The 17,322-nt window shown below is 39.3% G+C and overlaps 1 protein-coding gene across 2 annotated transcripts; it reads left to right on the forward strand.

Annotated features, from left to right (window-relative positions):
- Positions 1 to 402: 402 nt before the first annotated feature.
- Positions 403 to 17,322, forward strand: si:dkey-3d4.3 (leucine-zipper-like transcriptional regulator 1 homolog). Of its 2 annotated transcripts, none has more exons than XM_005919357.2 (8): positions 403 to 525; positions 8,584 to 8,779; positions 9,398 to 9,480; positions 9,580 to 9,658; positions 11,543 to 11,589; positions 12,057 to 12,177; positions 12,697 to 12,880; positions 16,685 to 17,322. In XM_005919357.2, exons 2-8 carry the CDS (start codon positions 8,617 to 8,619, stop codon positions 17,295 to 17,297), a joined length of 1,290 nt encoding a protein of 429 aa, XP_005919419.1. In that variant the 5' UTR covers positions 403 to 525; positions 8,584 to 8,616; the 3' UTR covers positions 17,298 to 17,322. The 2 variants fall into 2 exon arrangements, with proteins under 2 accessions (XP_005919419.1, XP_005919420.1); XM_005919358.3 differs by having other exon boundaries at positions 446 to 525; positions 8,587 to 8,779.

Raw genomic sequence — 17,322 nt, forward strand, 5'->3', positions numbered from 1 at the left:
AGAGAAAGGAACTGATCAACTGAAAGTTGAGTCTGTGCAACATAGAATTACCACAGACTTGCAACAGTCATAGATTGGGGCATTTGGGGGTGTGCAATCCCATTTTAGAAAACAGTAACTTGAACTAATATACACTATATTTTCCCTTCATATCTGCCTTGCTATAAACTGTTTATTAGCATCTGGAAAAAATTCTGATAATCATGATTGAGTCGTTCCGTTTTTCACCCAAGAGCACGTGTATTATATTAAAACGGATTTTTTTTAATCATTCTTATACATCATAGTCACCTAATTAGGTTGCTTTTGAAAATAACATTGTAATGTGTATCTAAAATGAGGTTTCATATCTCATCATACGCAGTACATTTGTTTTTTGCCGTCACGGACGCGTGGCCAATCCAAACAAATTCTTTCACTTCCCAGACCTGCGGTGGGAATTTACGAGGTGAAATCGAACGCACCAGCAGCCCGTTAGCAGTAAAGCAACGACCAAAAAAGAGACACTGCAGCGGAGGACTGTGCGTAAGTAAAACATAATTTTAACGCCAAAACTGGCTGCTTTTTTTGTTTTGTTTTTTCACATGAAGTGACCTTTTTATAACTATTTTGGAGCTCAGAAGCTTTTCGGCACTGAAGCTCGGACCTGCTTTGGTTCCGTTTTGATCAAACAGACGAAAAAAAAGTTGATCTCATTTCCTCTTCTCGAGCGTTACCGTTATCATTCCTCTGATAGATTTTCCTCGGGGTTTAATATGTGGGAAACCAGTAAGGTATCTTACTTTAGCCAAGTGGCTTTCCTTCGATTACATAACTACTGAAAGCACGCGGGGAGTCGCTGCTGGAGATGTGAGCGAGTTGTGGGTTCACGGGTCGCATTCCCCCTGATTAAACTGAAGTGTCTAAAGTCACGTTAGGAACGGTTGTACACATCAGACAACTTCACGTTAACAGCCGCCTTGTACAAAAAAGCGCCTGTTGCTACTTATCTAATGTTAAACGGTTAGAAAACACTTTTTGTCCTGAGTATACACCTAAGATAAAGAAAGAGGGCAGTTAGCGTAGCCTTAGTCACCCAGACAACTTCATGTCTTATTATCTGTAACTGTCCGAGAATTTCAGATTCGATAGGAGTGAAAACATCACTAATGTGGCTTCATGGGAATACAGCGGCTCCATTGTGTGTGCTTTATCTGATTGCACCAGCTTGGGAAAAGTAATATATTACACATTTACCCAGAGGATTGGCAGAGACTGGTTGATTTAAATCTTTACCTCATATTTTAAGTTCGGTACCATCTATAAAGTGCATTTCCTTGGAAAGAATATATTACTGAATTTCTGATTAACATCCTCCCTAACAAGTCAGCTACCAGAATACAATACTGACACTATGTTGGTCCAGTAACTCCACAGATCACTTCCACTGTACTGATGAATGTTTGTAAAGCAGTAATAGCTTACTGTATTTAAAAAGAGGCCATGCAGTCTCTTTTTAAATACTTTTTAATTTGACCCTTTTTTTAAAAAAAAAATCCAAATTATTTGTAGGTGATTATATTAGCTTTTTTTTTTGCAACAAGCTAACAGTTACTCTGTGTATAGTCCTGAAGTGGCCTCCACACAGTAGCATCCACACAGGAAGTGATTTGGTTGTTTCCTTCCCATAGCATTGTCACTGGCTGTTGGTTGGTAGTGGATAGGATACCAGGCTCTGGTTGCTTAGGTAACACTTGTGTATTTACTCCCCTCGTGTGTCAGTCAATGATATCCTTTGCACTCATTGGTGGTCAGTTCAGTCAGTCAGGACTAAGAAAGGTTTAACTGCCATTAACTTTACTGATCTCTGGTTTCCAATTTGATTGCAGTTGCTTCCATAGACTCCCGGTCCCACAGAAGTCTGTGGGAAACTAGTCCTGACTTTTGTAAGCACTTTTCAGATTTTGTATCAGGCGACACAGGATAAAATATTTCTTTGATCAATTTTGGTCATTTCGTCACGAATTGGTTGCAAAACTCTTCAGTTTGATGCTTCATAACACAACTTGATGAACCTACACCAGAGGTGCCTCTGTCCATCTTTTGCACTGTGTTTTATACTGTATAGAGCAGTGGTCCCCAACCTTTTTTGCGCCACGAGCCGGTTTATGTCGGACAATATTTTCATGGACTGGCCTTTAAGGTGTCGTGGATAAATACAATAAAATAAAACGAGTACCGGTACCCAAAAAAAATTATTCATAACACACGGGAAAAGACCCAGGAAAACCAGAGTTAACAATAAATACCCTGTAAACCATACATTTCACACCCGAGCCTCAACTCTTGTGGCCCAGTACCAAACAAAGTATCAAAGTTGTTTGGTACCAGTCCGTGGCCCGGGGGTTGGGGACCGCTATATAGAGGACATAGAGGTATATGTGTTCAGGTATAGAGGACACTCCTTTAAACTAATGGAGATAGTGGATCTGGAGCAGATGCCATGGAGAGTTCAGCAAGGTGATTCACAGGCCTCACTGCACGTACTGTCTGGACTGGACCCAGCTGCGCTCACCTGAAACTGCTGCCCATGCAGCAGTTTGTACTGCTGCATGGGCAATACAATAAGCGGACATTTTTTTTCTCTTGCTTTGATTTTAGATTGGAGCTTAAAGTGGCTAAGTTTAAAAAGATCTCCTTTTATTTTGTTCCAACTTTGTTTCAGCAAGTGTGCGTGTTTTAGAAAGAGCGGCGTTTATGCAGGTGAGCAGCAGACTGAGTTAGTGGAGCTACAGGTTTAAGGTAAAAATGTAAAGAGGATGCAGATTTTTTTATCTGTTCAGCTGATAGCTGTCCACGTATGGTCACAAATTCTGGTCATCTGAATTTTTCATAGTTGCACATGAACATTTCTTCATGCTTGAAGTTTTTTTTTCTCATCAGTACTGTTGTATTTTGTCTTTGGGCCCTACATGGTTCTTTACGAAGTATAAGGTGGTGCTTTAATGTTAAACTCGACTGCGATTGGATGATTTATTGGGTCAATGGAGCAGATGGGCTAGCGCTAGTTAGGGTATGCTCACAGTTTCAAAACTTTGCAGTTTCTTTAACAGCTCCATCCCGTTTCATTTGTTTGGCTGATATCTTCACATATTGAGAATAAATTCATTAACACAAAGAAATCTATTAGACTTAAATAACCTATGTAAGACAGAAACCAACATAACAACATAGGAACAGTTTTGCTGTGCTATTTTCACCACAGGAGTTGATCATGGTGCTCAAACGTTATTTAAATTCCAGTGGGCAGCATTGCAGCAACCTGAGTTTTCTGCGACTCAGATTTCTGTAATAACATGATTACACATCCTGCTGCAATAACAGTATTTGTTGACTGAGTGAGGTTCAGTAACTGCAGGAGAAAACCTCTTCACTGAAAAAATCTTACGACAAATCTGAAGTCTCAGAGTTGGTTGAATAGTTTAAAAACGACAGTAGAGTTTCTTTTTAGAGTAACTTGTTGTAATATTTGTTGGAACTGTAATTGAAATCAAAATACACAGTTATTTGCACAGCCTTAATTAGAGCTGCTTCATTATAGCAAATGATTGCTTTCCATAATTGGACCTCGAAAACCACAGATTCTCTGACTGTCATCTCAGCCTGAGCCGTGAGTGAGTTTTGGCTTTCAAAAAACACTTGAACAGAGGTGCATTTGAATTGTAACAGAAAACAAACGAGTAATCACTTTATCCTAATTATCCTGTTTTATTTAGAATTACTGGAAGACAAAATGTAAAAAGGAATTCCGATTAACCTTTCAGTGCTAGTATAATCACATGCCTGAAATGTTAAATTTAAGAATAAACTGTATTTATGCCAAAAGCTGGAACTTCCTGTGTTATAGTATCCAAAATATTAAAGAATGCCTATCACAGATTAGCTCAAATAAAATAGAAAAGTTCAGTAAAATAAAATCCAATAAGGTAAAATTTACAATCAAGAAGGAGTTCATTTACACAGAAAAGGTTAAATAAGATTAAAAAAAAAAAAAGAGTGTCATAAACCAAAATCTATATTAAAAACAGAGCAGGTGCTTTGATTTGTAATAGAGGACAAAAAGAGAGCTTAAAAACTAAAAAGCCATTGTTTTAGCCTGAATATTTTCCTTTTCTGAATTGAAATTAAAATCTTATTAATAATCCAGTTATGTTCTAACCAATATATGAATGAATGATATGAATGTTAAGTTAAGGATGAGGTTGAGTGCTTTTGTTTTTAAAAAAAAAATGAAATAAAAACAAAAAAAAAATATAAGCATTTGTTGCTGTTAGGGGCTCAGTGAATCCAGTATGGTATGGTGATAGGATGTAACGTATGCAACAAGTCTGGTCATACTACGTACTAAATATTTCACAATCAATTATTAGTGTCATTATAACAAAGTGAACGCGATTGGGACAGACAGTAACTCAGCCATGTAGTGGTAGGCCACATAGAATCACAGAGCGGGGTGCTGAGGCGCAAAAGTCCACAAAGGTTGCTAACTTTCTGCATAGTCAGTTGCAACTGACCTCTAAAATAGCGATGGGAATTCCGGCTCTTTTTAGAGAGCCGGCTCTTTTGGCTCGGCTCACTAAAAAGAGCCGGCTCTTTTGGCTCCCAACTGGCTCTTCAGGTTGTTTTGTTGCTTTAATTAATTTATTATCAACAACAATATAAAATTATGCACAAAAGGAATTACTAATGTTTTTTAAAAAATGTGGTTTTATTTATATATGTTTATATATAAATATATACGGTGGCCCCTAGAGACAAAGCACGTACAAACTCTGAAGCATGTACAAACTCCAAAACACATTTCTAGCGTTAACTGAACTTCCAAAACAAAGCTACCTAGATCACTTAAAGTACACAATTGAAAGCATATGTGTATTGTTTGTGTATTTATACACAGGCAGTCATATATATTCAAATAATTTAAAAAAATGTTAATTTACTTGGTACTTCGTGGCTTGTGTAACCACTAGGTAACAAAAGCTCAACACTGCCCCTAGCATCCTGGAGCACTTCCGTTGTGTTTTGTACATGTTTTGGAGTTTGTACGTGCTTCGGAGTTTTTACGTGTTTTGGAGTTTGTACGTGCAGACTGCAAACCAGGCTTTGTCATCCAACACAGCGTCTAACCTCACAAATGTGCTTCTGGAAAAATTGTCAGAAATTCCCATAAACACGCTCTTAAACATTATGGAAAGCCTTTCCAGGAAAGCTGAAGCTGTTATAGCAGCAGAGGGTGAGCTCACATCATATTAAACCCTGCGTATTAAGAATTAGATGTGACCCTGAAGTTCACAAGGCAGATGAGCCGATGCTTTAGGAAATATAGAAAAATATGGTGAAAAACAGCTGTTGCTCCATTTGATCCTAAATTTTAAGGACTGCATTCCTGAATATTGCTTTTTTTTCTCCATGAACAACAAAGTTATGGTCCCATTTATTCATGTGACTCTCAAGTATTTGGACAACACTTGGCTAGGTGTGTCACTTAAGTGTTGTGACCTCAGAGCTGTTTGCTCTTGTGACAGCCTGATAAGACAGCGGTCAAGTCCAAACAGAGGAATACTAATTGCTTTGTAAAACTGAGTATACTTCCTCACTTAGAGATGGAAAATTACTGCTCACAGTGAGAAAGAGCAACGCTATTGAAACTCAGCTTACATGTTATGTAAAAGCATCCTTAAATGAGTCACTGGTGCTGTTTAGTGACTTGTAGTAATATAACTGATATAACTAAAGCACCACTGCTTGTTCATGTGTATATTACACAGTAAACCGACCTTATATCCATCTGTGTTCTGACATTTCACGGAATGATCGATTAGCTGATGAATGATAAAATAATAACAACAATAACAAAAGTCAGTAATTTCATTGTCCATTGGAAAAAGAACAGCCCTTAATATTTTTTTATGCTGTAAAACTAAATTACATTTAAAATGAGCCAGTAGTTCACGTTTTAAATTTTGGTCTTTTTTATATTTTCAACTTTTTGAAGGTGGCCTTGGGTTAGAATTCACAGGCTGGCTAGGCAATTTTTCTGTATTGAGTTTCCATGTTCTAAATGTGCCTGTTTTGGTTCTCTTTAGTACTCTAGTTTCGCTGTCTCTGCCACAACAAGTATTTAAATATATGTTTTTGAAATGCCAAAAGATCATGTGTGTCATCAGCCATCCAGGACACCATCTATTAAAGCCAGAGAGAACATGCTGAGCGCAGTGTTTCCCATAGCTGTATTAGTTTTTATTTAAGCAGGAAGTGAAACTCTTGAAAAGAAGCTTTATTTCCCTAGAGTGCTATGGGTGTTGGCATGTTTCAGGATACTGGGAGTAACTCCACCTCCAAGAGAATATATGAAGAAGCCATCCGTCAGGGAGAACATGAGGCTATCTAGTTAGCATCAACTGGACTTTCAAAATAAGAGTGAGGAGGATTATTCATTAGTAGAATAGCTAGTAAATGTGGGAACACAGAGACAGACGGCCACTCATACTCACATCCAGCCCTACATGCACTTCTGAATCACTAGTTAACCTCACATGCATCGCTTTGGACTGTGGCAAGAAGCTGTAGTACCCAAGCCACTGGAGGAACATGCAAACTCTAACCAGTAAGGCCCCAAACAGCTGTTTGATTCAAATTCAGCACTGTAACTGAGTAACATTAAACTTCTTATAGGCTTGAAATTTCATATTTCAAAACTGCAGGAAATTACTGGATAAATGCTTCCCACAGTAGGGGTTCAGTCTGGATTTAGCCTGCTTTCTTTGTAGATGAGAAACTTGAGTGTCAGTTTGAAGGTTTCTGCTTTGGTTCCTTGTTCAGATGCTGGGTGCTCTCAGTCGGTACTAAAAAGGTATCCAGTTGGTATCCGGGGCTATGGCTCCCCACGCCCTCTAGCAGATCATTACACGAAGGAACCTTTTAAATACAAGCGCGCTCATGCTCACAGGTGTGTACACACGGGTGCTCACACACGGGTGCTCACAGACACAAACGACACCCTTTTTGGCTCCTACTTCTCCTCCTGTGTGCTGTCAATCCTACGTGCTGCACAATAATAATTAATATTTAGTATTTACTGTTATATTCACATAGATCATCGCAATGATGTTGTTTATTATATTGCTCTCTCTTTTTTGCTTGTTTTCTCTTTTGTCTTTCTCAACAGGTGATCCAGGTGATTGATATATGTATTTTTTGTCTGTTTGTTTTGTTGGTTTTTGTTTTTTGCCCTTTATCATCATTCCTCTTCCCCGCTGTTTTCCTTTCCCTTGTTCTTTCTCCCTTTTCTTTCCCCCAGTCATGTCTGTCCCGTGTGTAGCAAGCGAAAATAAAATAAAATAAACAATAAAAGCAAAGGTGAGTCAAATAGACCAATACGGCAAGGCCGGGATGGTCCATTTGGTCAAGTAATTCCGTTGGGCATCTTTCTTTGCCTTTAGACAATAATTCTGATGGCAAAAGAACCAAACGGGACAGGGGAAAAAAAAAAGGTATCCAGTTGTTTTGTGCGTCAGAACAGTTTTCCAAAGGCTGCTGTTGTCACTGGCCATCGGGTAAATGCAGAACAAACAGGATTCATTTGAGGAGTAAAGTTAATGCGCACTCAAACCAAATGTCTTCAGTAAATTAATTCAGGAGAAAGAAATGTTTTCATTTGATAAGAAGTTTATCATTCAACAAGGAAGAAGAACGGCATAAAATTCTGTCAATGCCACAATGTGCATGTAAATAAAAGTTAATTTTATCTTTCTCAGGACTCTGCAGGCAGTCGGAAAAAAGATGCAAATGAGGGAAAAGCTCTGATGGGTTCTAAAATGAAAGTTAAATTAGTGTAGTTGCGTGCAGGATTATAAGTGGAAAGTTGAGTAAATTATGATTATATTATCGTGTTATATTATTATTATTACACTACAATTCTGGCTCTGTTTGAGGAGCGGTGCTCCAAAAAACTTGGTGTAGTCCCTCTGCTCTTTTAAGATATGAACTCATGAATATCCACTCATGTTCTGGTGATACAGACAGTTTTTAAAGCATTTATTGTGTAGTGGTTTGCACATTAGCTTAGAAAGTAAAAGGTTGCAGGGTCAGTTCCAGCCACAGACAGGTTAGGAAGGGCATCTGGCGTAAAACTGCCAAATCAAACATGTGGAGCTTGCTGTGGTGACCCCTCGTGAATATGGAAGCAGCTGTTGCTTGGGTTTTTCATTTGTCCTGTCTCCTGTAGTGCAGCCTTTGTTTCATCCACTTTGATCAGGGCCTGTTCACACGGACGGAGATGAAACTCATCTTTTTGCACCATTTAATAACTTACAGCATCCAGGTGGAGTCAGTCAGCGGCTCTAGTATCTGTAGCGGCAGTGAGAGCAGAATTAATTTTAAAAAATGTAAACTTTTAACAGAAAGAAGGCTATTTAGTCCTGCATATCATCGCACAATGAAGCTAAAAAGGTGCAACCAGTCTGTAACATTTGTTCTTGGCACTTTTTAGCCATGATAGTGGGTCCATATAACGCACCACTGTATACACTTACTTTCTTTTAGAAGATGTTCCAGTGAGAGTGAGGGCTGCCAGGTATGAGTCAGAACAACCCCTGTTTGTGGAAACAGCTCCCCCTGAGAAGCAGCCTGTCCCCGTGCGACCGCTACAAGCATGCCTGCTGCAGCTACAATGCAAACGTCTACGTCCTGGGAGGCAGAGAGAACAGATGCCTGAGGGACTTCTGGAAATACAACGTGGGTAAGGGCCCCCATCCATTAATAGCCATGCATATATAAAAATGCAGATCTATATAAAGACGGATGACAGAATACTTCCTTAGAAGCGATATCCTTGTGGCTGGTCGCAGAATAGCCACTAGAAAGACCTCTTTTTAAGAATTACATATTAGGCAGAGTAGCCAAAGACCATGTTCAGGTACTCATTTACATAAAGCCCTCTCTTCAAATGACCAATTAGTCTACTACTTAAAACAGCACAAAAGAAACAGACAAATGTTATGACTTAACACTTTGATCTTCACTAAGATCTATCCTTTCAGGTATGGTTATGATCACCTCCTGCTCTACCCTGGTGAAGGCTACAATGCTTCAAATCTCCATCTTTTATATGCAGTCTTTTATTAGAAGATAGCACCAACTATTTCTGTGGTATTTGGGCAGTGCCTTTGTGCAGATGTAGAAAGTGTTGCAAGTCGTTCAAGTTTATATACACGCTGTCATTCATGAAAAAAGATGCAACATTTATTCCACTTAAACTTTGCAAAGGATGTTTTTTGCTGCATTCTTATAAAACAGCCTCCTATAATATTCTTTTTGTAATCATCAGTTAACAACACTGCTGTGTTCAATATTTCAGTGTCTGATGAATGGACCGAGTTGAGCTGCAGTGGTGAAGCGGCACCAGAGGAGCTAGAGGGACATTCTATGGTAGCTCACAAGGTACCTTCAATTTCTTTAATCATTGGACATAAAGCAGAGAGACCATCTTATGACAGCGGTGGGCATGCAGAGTATGTTTAACAGCTTTGAACTTTTCAGGGTTTCCTGTACGTGTTTGGAGGCCTGTTGGACTCTGCATACACCACATGCAGATGTGCTCTCTGGGTGTTCGACATCGGTGAGTTTCACTGCAGTGCAGCATGGGCTGGCAGCCAGTCTCACTACTGTTGTAGTCAATTCTCAGGCTCAGCAGGTAAAACATGTTGCTGCATGTCGATCCTCCTAATCCCTGTAAAACGTTTCATTCCTCTGTGTCACTAAAGCTGAGAGAGAAACCTGAGAGGGTCTCCATGCTCATAACAGCGGTGTCATGTGCAATACAGGTTACTGAAGTAACATGTTTTACGTATGTGAACAAAGTCCAGGTGACTCTAAAGACAATTAGAAACAACATAAGAAAAGGTGATTTACCCCAACACATATTTATCAAATGGAGGAAAACTGCAGCTGTGTTCATTTCCTGCTCTAACACTTCCTGTGTTCTTCACTTCAGCTCAGTTTTTATTCTGCTTGTTCCAACATAACCTAAATTCCATCTCATGCACAATTTTTTTCAATTCTCACCACTTATTATATATAAAATCATATCACATCTGTAAAAAGCCCCCGAAACCCCCACCCTCAAAATCAATTTGTTCTTTTGTTTTCATAATAACTATAATATGTTTAATGAAGCAATTGTTTTACACAATTGTTACATTTTACCGAACTTGGATATTTTTAGAAGTATAAGCTCTTCAAGTTTTCGTTCCACTCCAAGTGTCACGATGTAAAGAAAAATCTAGTTTTTGTTCAGCATGATGGAATCTGTCATGACTTGCATAAAATGCAGCAGTTTCATTTCTTTGACATAGAGCAACAGAGACAAGCATTGAAAAAGTGCATTCTGGGTAAACTTTCAAGGTTAATATCCTTGGATAGGAAATAGGTGGATAGGTCAATGTAGCGATAGCTGTGGAGTGGAGAAACAACACTGGTGTTACCGCAATCTTAATAATAGTTAGGACAGATCACACTGATCAAAGCAAGTTAAGGTCCTGAAGATGTTTTTCTAAGTATTAGAAGGGTCTCAGGATCAGCAGGTCATCCCTTCAGTTTCTGAAAATAATTATGTCCGTGAACACCACTTTGCATCAGTCTGCTCTCAATATTTTGCAGTTTTTTGAAAGGCCAAAAATTTCCACATTTGGGGGTAGGCGGGGTTAGTGGCGGCATGAAGCGTTTTGCAGTTCATGCCAGAGACTATACAACTCACAGTTTTTGTATAATTTTTATCCCTCAGCTGTGAAAGGCTGATTCACATGCTTATGAATGTAATAACTCCAAAATTAAGCGATGTAACATTGTCAAATTCTTACAATATATGAAAAATCTCAAGGCTAGTTTGAATTTCAGTGACCTGGACCTAAAGGTCAAGGTCAGAAGCAAAGTTTTCTGAAAATCTTATGACTGTTATAATTCAACAAGTAAGTCACCTTGCATCAAGATCAAATTGCTACCATAGGTGTAGTTAACAAAACATCTCGGACAAGTTCGAATCTCAATTGAGTTGAAGGTCAAGGTCAGGGGTCAACTTCTCTTAAAATCACCTATGCTAGGAAGCGGACAGGTAGCACAGGTAGCTGGTGGTATTTTTAAATAGGTTATTTATTAAAAATATTTTGCCTGGTTACATTTAAGCATTAAAAACGGCAGGATTAGGTTTAAAACTGTCTTGGTTTAGGTTAAAATATAACATTTACCACGTCTTTTAAAGCCTCTCTACTTTGGCCAACTGGACAGTTTGTGTCCCTGTAACAATAGATTTCATAAGACTGGGCTGCACAACAGTGTGTGTCAGTGTATTTCAGAATCATCGCAGAAGTGCCTCTCCTCTTTGTATGTTAGCCTTTACTTACTTTTTTTGTTTGGAGTAAGGCTGACAGATGTTGTAAAGATATCTTATCCATTTTATTGTACGTCACTCTTTTAGTTTAATTTTCTTGTGTCATTTGTGTTTCAGCAAAGCAGAAGTGGGTTCAGTGGCAGGGAAAGAGGAGCTTGCTTCAGGTACCGAGCGCTTTTCATATCTAAATGATAACATGTTCTCTGTCTATAGAAAACAATCAGATGGTTAGATCTCATTATCAGCTTATAACAGAAATAATTAACCGCTCAGTCCTCGTGTGCTGCCGTTTGTTTTGTGTCACGCAGTCACAACACTTGGAAGCACATCAGTGAACACTGTGCACAGTTCCTGCCATCCTTTGCTTGTTTTAGCTTGTATCAGCAGAACAGAAGTCACACACTACCCACATATTTGTTAGAACTTTAAAGGTCAAATAAATTGATTTGCAGTGTTTCCCCACAGAATGGATATAGCTAAGTAGGAAGAGAATCACCAAAGTAGGAAGAGAAAGGTTAGGGTTAGGTTGAAGAAGCCCAAATTTAATGCATTTTTTGTGACTGTTCAATCAAGGTCATAGAAGTAGCTTACCATCTATTCTAAATGTATTTCTCTCTCTTTCTGTGTGCAGACCCAAATGCCGACCAACAGGAAGGGCCACAGCACCGTGGTGCTCGGCTCTGCCATGCTCATGTACGGAGGATTCATTGACATGAAAGGCACCTCCCAGGATTTCTGGAGTTTGGACTTTAGTGAGTTTAAAACTGACAAAAGGGAGAATTCAGTCAGCTCCTTCCATATAAAACTAACCAAATCTTAAAATTCCCACCTCACACCCTCAAAATCAGCTGACCTTTTATGGTATTTGCCAGAGTTACTATCAAAAGATTAATTGTAGCTTTTGTTCAGCATGATTTTTCTATAAGCAACTTTGAGCATTAATATAATGAGATAGATCATAAGTTCAGTAAACTGCATCAGTTTAGTCCCACTTGATGCCAAGCTCATCTTCTAGCTGTGATTCCATCTTGGTCAATATAATTTTATAAACTACTCATATTTACCAGTGTGAATGTAGTTTATAGCTGTGAGATGGAGAAACAAATTGACAATTAAACTGAGCTGAACCATTTCTAGGAGTGAAATCTCACCCATATTCAGTTAGAGGGCAGCATGTGAACATCATCAGCATTGTGACACATGCAAACACAATGTGAGCTGCAGAATGAGCATTAATTATAGATCCTTGTTTGTGTGTGTGTTAATGGCAGATACCATGTCTTGGTCCCTGCTGAGTGGCTCTCAGCAGGACTCATTAGGCCCAGGCCCCAGACACAGTCACTCAGCTATAGCCTATCAGGGCTGCGTGTACCTGTTCGGAGGCTTAAAAGGTTTACGGGAGCAGAGAGACTTCTGGAAGTGGAATTCCAGCAGCCAGACATGGAGTTCACTCAAGTAAGTGCGGAGTTTGTCTGTATTTTTGAAAAGTGGATGCAGTGAAAAAGATCAGTCTCGACATTAAAACCACTGACAGGTAGTGATGGGCATACTGAGACATACAAAGTCGTTGTGCCAGCACTGGATCATGGTTTCAAAACAATCTCACAGCTATCTCCACAGCGACACCTGCTGGCTGCTTTTGTGTCAGTACTTGAACAGGCTATTCTGTGAAACAACACAGAATAGCATTGCATATTTCTAGACAAATCTACATGTTATACCAGACTATCAATAGTTATGATCGATACATGTTTTGGAAAACTTCCTTTACAACAAAATAAGAAATACTTTGGAATGGTTAGACAGCGATGACTGCAATGAACTCTGTGTTTCAGCATTTTGCTGTGGTTGTGTTAACGTACATGAGGCTGTTTCAGTTACTTACTAATTCAGTGCAATACAAAACAAGCCAGTTTGTAAATAATGTATACTGAAAATAGCTGCTCTGTTCATCATGATGTCCACACAAGGTCTGTGGATTTGACTGCAGCTCACTTTGTAAATAGGTTAAGTAGAGGCCCCAATATCATTTATTCTGTTTGTGACTGAATATAGCTAATTACACTTATGGAAAATGAATAAAATAAGAGAAAAATGAAGCAATACTGTCTACATTTGTCATATGCAAAGATTTTTATTCAAGACATTTTGAGTCTTTTTGGTTTTTCAGCTATTCTTAGGTGAGTCAGATGTTTTTTTATTATTATTAACTGACCTCCCTAACCTTGGAAAAATTCCATTCACGAGGCACACTTATTGCAGGTATACATAAGTCTTTTTTGCCATGATATAAAGGTGTGAATATGTAACACATCACTCCTGTGAATATACTACTGGATCATATGCCTCTTGAACGAATTCATCTCTGTGGGTTTCACTAACCTGGCTGTCAAAAAGTTCTATGTTTTTTTTTAATCCTGTGCTGTGGTTATTGTTTTTGCTGCTCCTGACTCTTAAGCTTTCTGGGAGTTTTTACTGTCATTATATTTGGTCTACACTCTGACAATAAAACCTAGAAGCTGTAGGTAAGCTGCCTGTTGAAACTATAGTTAAATGCACCAGTTAGCAATGGACCCAGACCCAGAGTCATTCTAAATTAGCTCACACTGGCTCTTACAGATGGTCAGCCTCTAAAAAACACAACTTTGCTCATTAGCTTTTTCAATTTAGGCCCTGTTTATAGCTGTATTGTCCTAATCGCTCCAGCAGTTTAGCAAATTACAAGCTTGCTACATTGCTTTTCATTTTTTAAGTTAAAGTACTTTTTGCTTCCTAATGTTTCTTTATTCACATTTTTTTTTACCTGTGTTTTAATTTGTGAAACTATATTTTAGTTGTAATTTATTTATTTATTTAGTTTTGCTTTTAAAGAACTTTGTGTTTCAAATCAAGAAACTAATTTGCTTCAGATGATTTAAATGATTTACTCCAGATAGAGTGGTGTAATGCAGAGTAATGAGGCGTGGTGTTCATGGCAAATTGTAAAGGGTGAGAAATGAGTCAAACCTTGTAAAACAAATGCAGTTTTTAGAATAAAGAGTAAAGCAAAGAGCAGGAGGAACATAAAGGGAAGGTCAAGACTCGCGAGAAAACTTGACAAGCAGTCTGTTGCAGCTCCCCATCTGAATATTCCCACATAACACAACATGGCAGAAGAACCTGATCCAGTTGATGAGACAGAGAATCCTTCAGCAGCGGCTGAAAAGACTGGATCACTTTTCAGCCGCTGCTGCCTCGTGCTGACAGGCTGACATGTGAGGTGGAAACACTGATTGTAGTGTGTCTGTTGAAAAAAAAAGGAAAGAGAGTCCTGAGGAACCGTCTCTTTAATAGTTTAGTAATACGTAAATGTATGTACCGGTATATAAAGAGCTTCAGATCACTGAGATTTACATCTGGAGACTTGTTTTTCTTTTGTTGTTGTTTTTGTTCTGGATGACTGAATATGTTACATGTAAAGACTTGTGGATAACAGATCATCAGAGTGGACTGATTCGTCTGGCGTTATGAACATGAACAGCAGTTTATCAGGACTAATGATTAGCCGGTCAGCAGCATAGTCAGGACTAACGTCACTTGTTTTTGCCCCCTGAGGCACAGGTATCATACAGCAAATGGAAAAAAAACAGACAGACAGTGTAACCCTAATTTCCCACGTGTGGGACTAATAAAGGTTATCTTATCTTATCTTATCTTATCTTATCTTATCTTAATAACACAATGTTACTGGAAGGTCTTGTGATTTCTAATGGTCATAACCTGACTTTGTAGGTTGTAAACCGTTACAGTTACATTTAAGTAAAGTCTGAGAAAAATATGAGAGCTTAAGATGCAGGTGTAATTGTTTGTTTCTCACCTCCTCTCCAAACTTTCTCTGGTTGGTTTAGAGGTGTTTTATGGCAGGGTTCCTGGGGGAATGTGCCAAGTATGGTTTAAAGGAGGGGGGTATTTGGGAGTGTTGTGTTGATCTGACATCAGGTTCATTCTCTTAACATTAATAGTTTTCCACTCTTAACTTGTTACGTTTGAGAGGAGCTGCTCTCTATAAGCAGGAGTCTGAGAGCACCTCGTCCTGAGATATATTGTGAGCAGTCATTGGCTGAACGATGTAGTCCTTTCCTGAGTTTACTTTTTGGTTTTCCTTTTTAATTTGAAGACTTTCTGTAGTTAGCTAGCTTCATTCTTAGCTTTTCCTCATTTTTTTCCAAACAGGTCAGAGGTATGTACCACGAAGCGAGTTCAGTATTATGCTGTTAGCTACTTTAACAAAACCTAAGCATCAAATGTTCAGAGATAATGGTATAAAGTCAGCTCTCCCTGTTAGCTGTTTTTGCTTCAGCCTCTTCAACCTTCACAAAATGAACTGACTGAGTGCTGCCAACTTAATTCAAAGACATTATCAGAGGTGCACGTCACAGAAATCACTGCGCATTAGAGCTCTGAAACTGATGAAGGAGACTTGGAAATCAAGTTTGCATCCAGATCAAAGGGAAATTTTACTGTCTGCATATTCTTGGTGACAAACGTACCACAAATAGACTCACTGTTTTTCTAATCTGTGATATATCAGCTTTAATTCCCAAAGTGCGAAAAGAGCTTTGGCAAAAGGAAAGGAAAAAGCAGACAGAAAGCTTGTAGTGTCTGCTGTGACACACAGATGTATCTGCAGTCAGTTTTTTGGTGTCCTCAAAACACACAAGAGTCAGTATTAAACTCAACACCTCACTTTAAGATGTTTTTCCACAGATCATTTGCCTCACCCCTCTTTTGTGTCCTCAGTTCCTCTCTTAGTGTATTAGTCTTAGCCCCTCCCTACCACAGAAAGCAGAGGAGGCAAGGAAGAGACACAAGGAGAGGAATCAAGGCAGCTGGTGTTCAACAAAAAGAGATGTCCGTCCTTCAGGGCCTCCTTTAAATACGATGAGTGACACATCTGTCAGAAATAGATTTATCATCCCAGGTTTAACAGTGCAAATGATGTGTTTTATATCCAGGGGTAATTTTAATAAAGTAACATGGCACAACACGCCATATAGAAATATTATCACACATACGATCACACATGGATCAGCAGATTATCGATTACAGCTCCTGGTGCTCCCAGCTAGTATCCCATTCAGGCACAACTGTGGTCCAAACAGCACTTCCTGTCTGACTGGTCTGTTTAGCTCTGATGTTTTTAGCACTGACTGCTGAACTTATTTGGCATCATTTGGTGTGCTCTTTCCTGCTAACACCACCTGTGGTTGTTTTTCTCAGGTACGGCCCTCCTAAACTCACAGGACACTCAGCTGTCACCTATAAAGACTCAATGCTCCTTTTCGGTGGAGGCGAGACCCAGGACTCTCCAAAGAACTGCCTGTGGAGATACAGCTTCATCACTCAGACCTGGATGCAGCTCACCACACTCCCGGGCTCCAACCCCCCAGACAAGATTCACCATTGCTGCACTGGTCTGGGTCCCAGCTACAAAACCAGTAGCACCAGCAAGAGCTTCTGCTCAGACTCAGGACTCCAGCCCAGGTTACTGGGAGGGAAACTCAAGCCGTTTAAGAACAAGTGCTTCCCAGCACCAGATAACGCTATAGAGCTGGAGACTTTCACTCCAGACAGAGAAGCCAACAGAAGTTCTTCAGAACTGGAGACCAGCAGAGAGACCTTAATAGAGATAGATGGTCAGCGTATTGGAAGCTGCCTGACATTTGAGAACAAAGCATTCATAAAACAATGGAGCTGCTCAGAGGAGGAGGCGCTGGAGGACAAGGATGGAGACATCACTCAGCATCTGCCCGACCTGCTGCTGGTGCTCGGCGGAAAACCTTGTACGAGAACCAGCCCCATCTCCATGTGGCAGGTGACGATGATTGACTGAATAAACGATTCTGTTCTCTGCGTGA

The sequence above is a fragment of the Haplochromis burtoni genome, unplaced genomic scaffold, assembly GCF_018398535.1.
Source record: "Haplochromis burtoni strain Fernald_Lab_line unplaced genomic scaffold, NCSU_Asbu1 Contig_20, whole genome shotgun sequence".
NCBI classification, from domain to species: Eukaryota; Metazoa; Chordata; class Actinopteri; order Cichliformes; family Cichlidae; genus Haplochromis; species Haplochromis burtoni.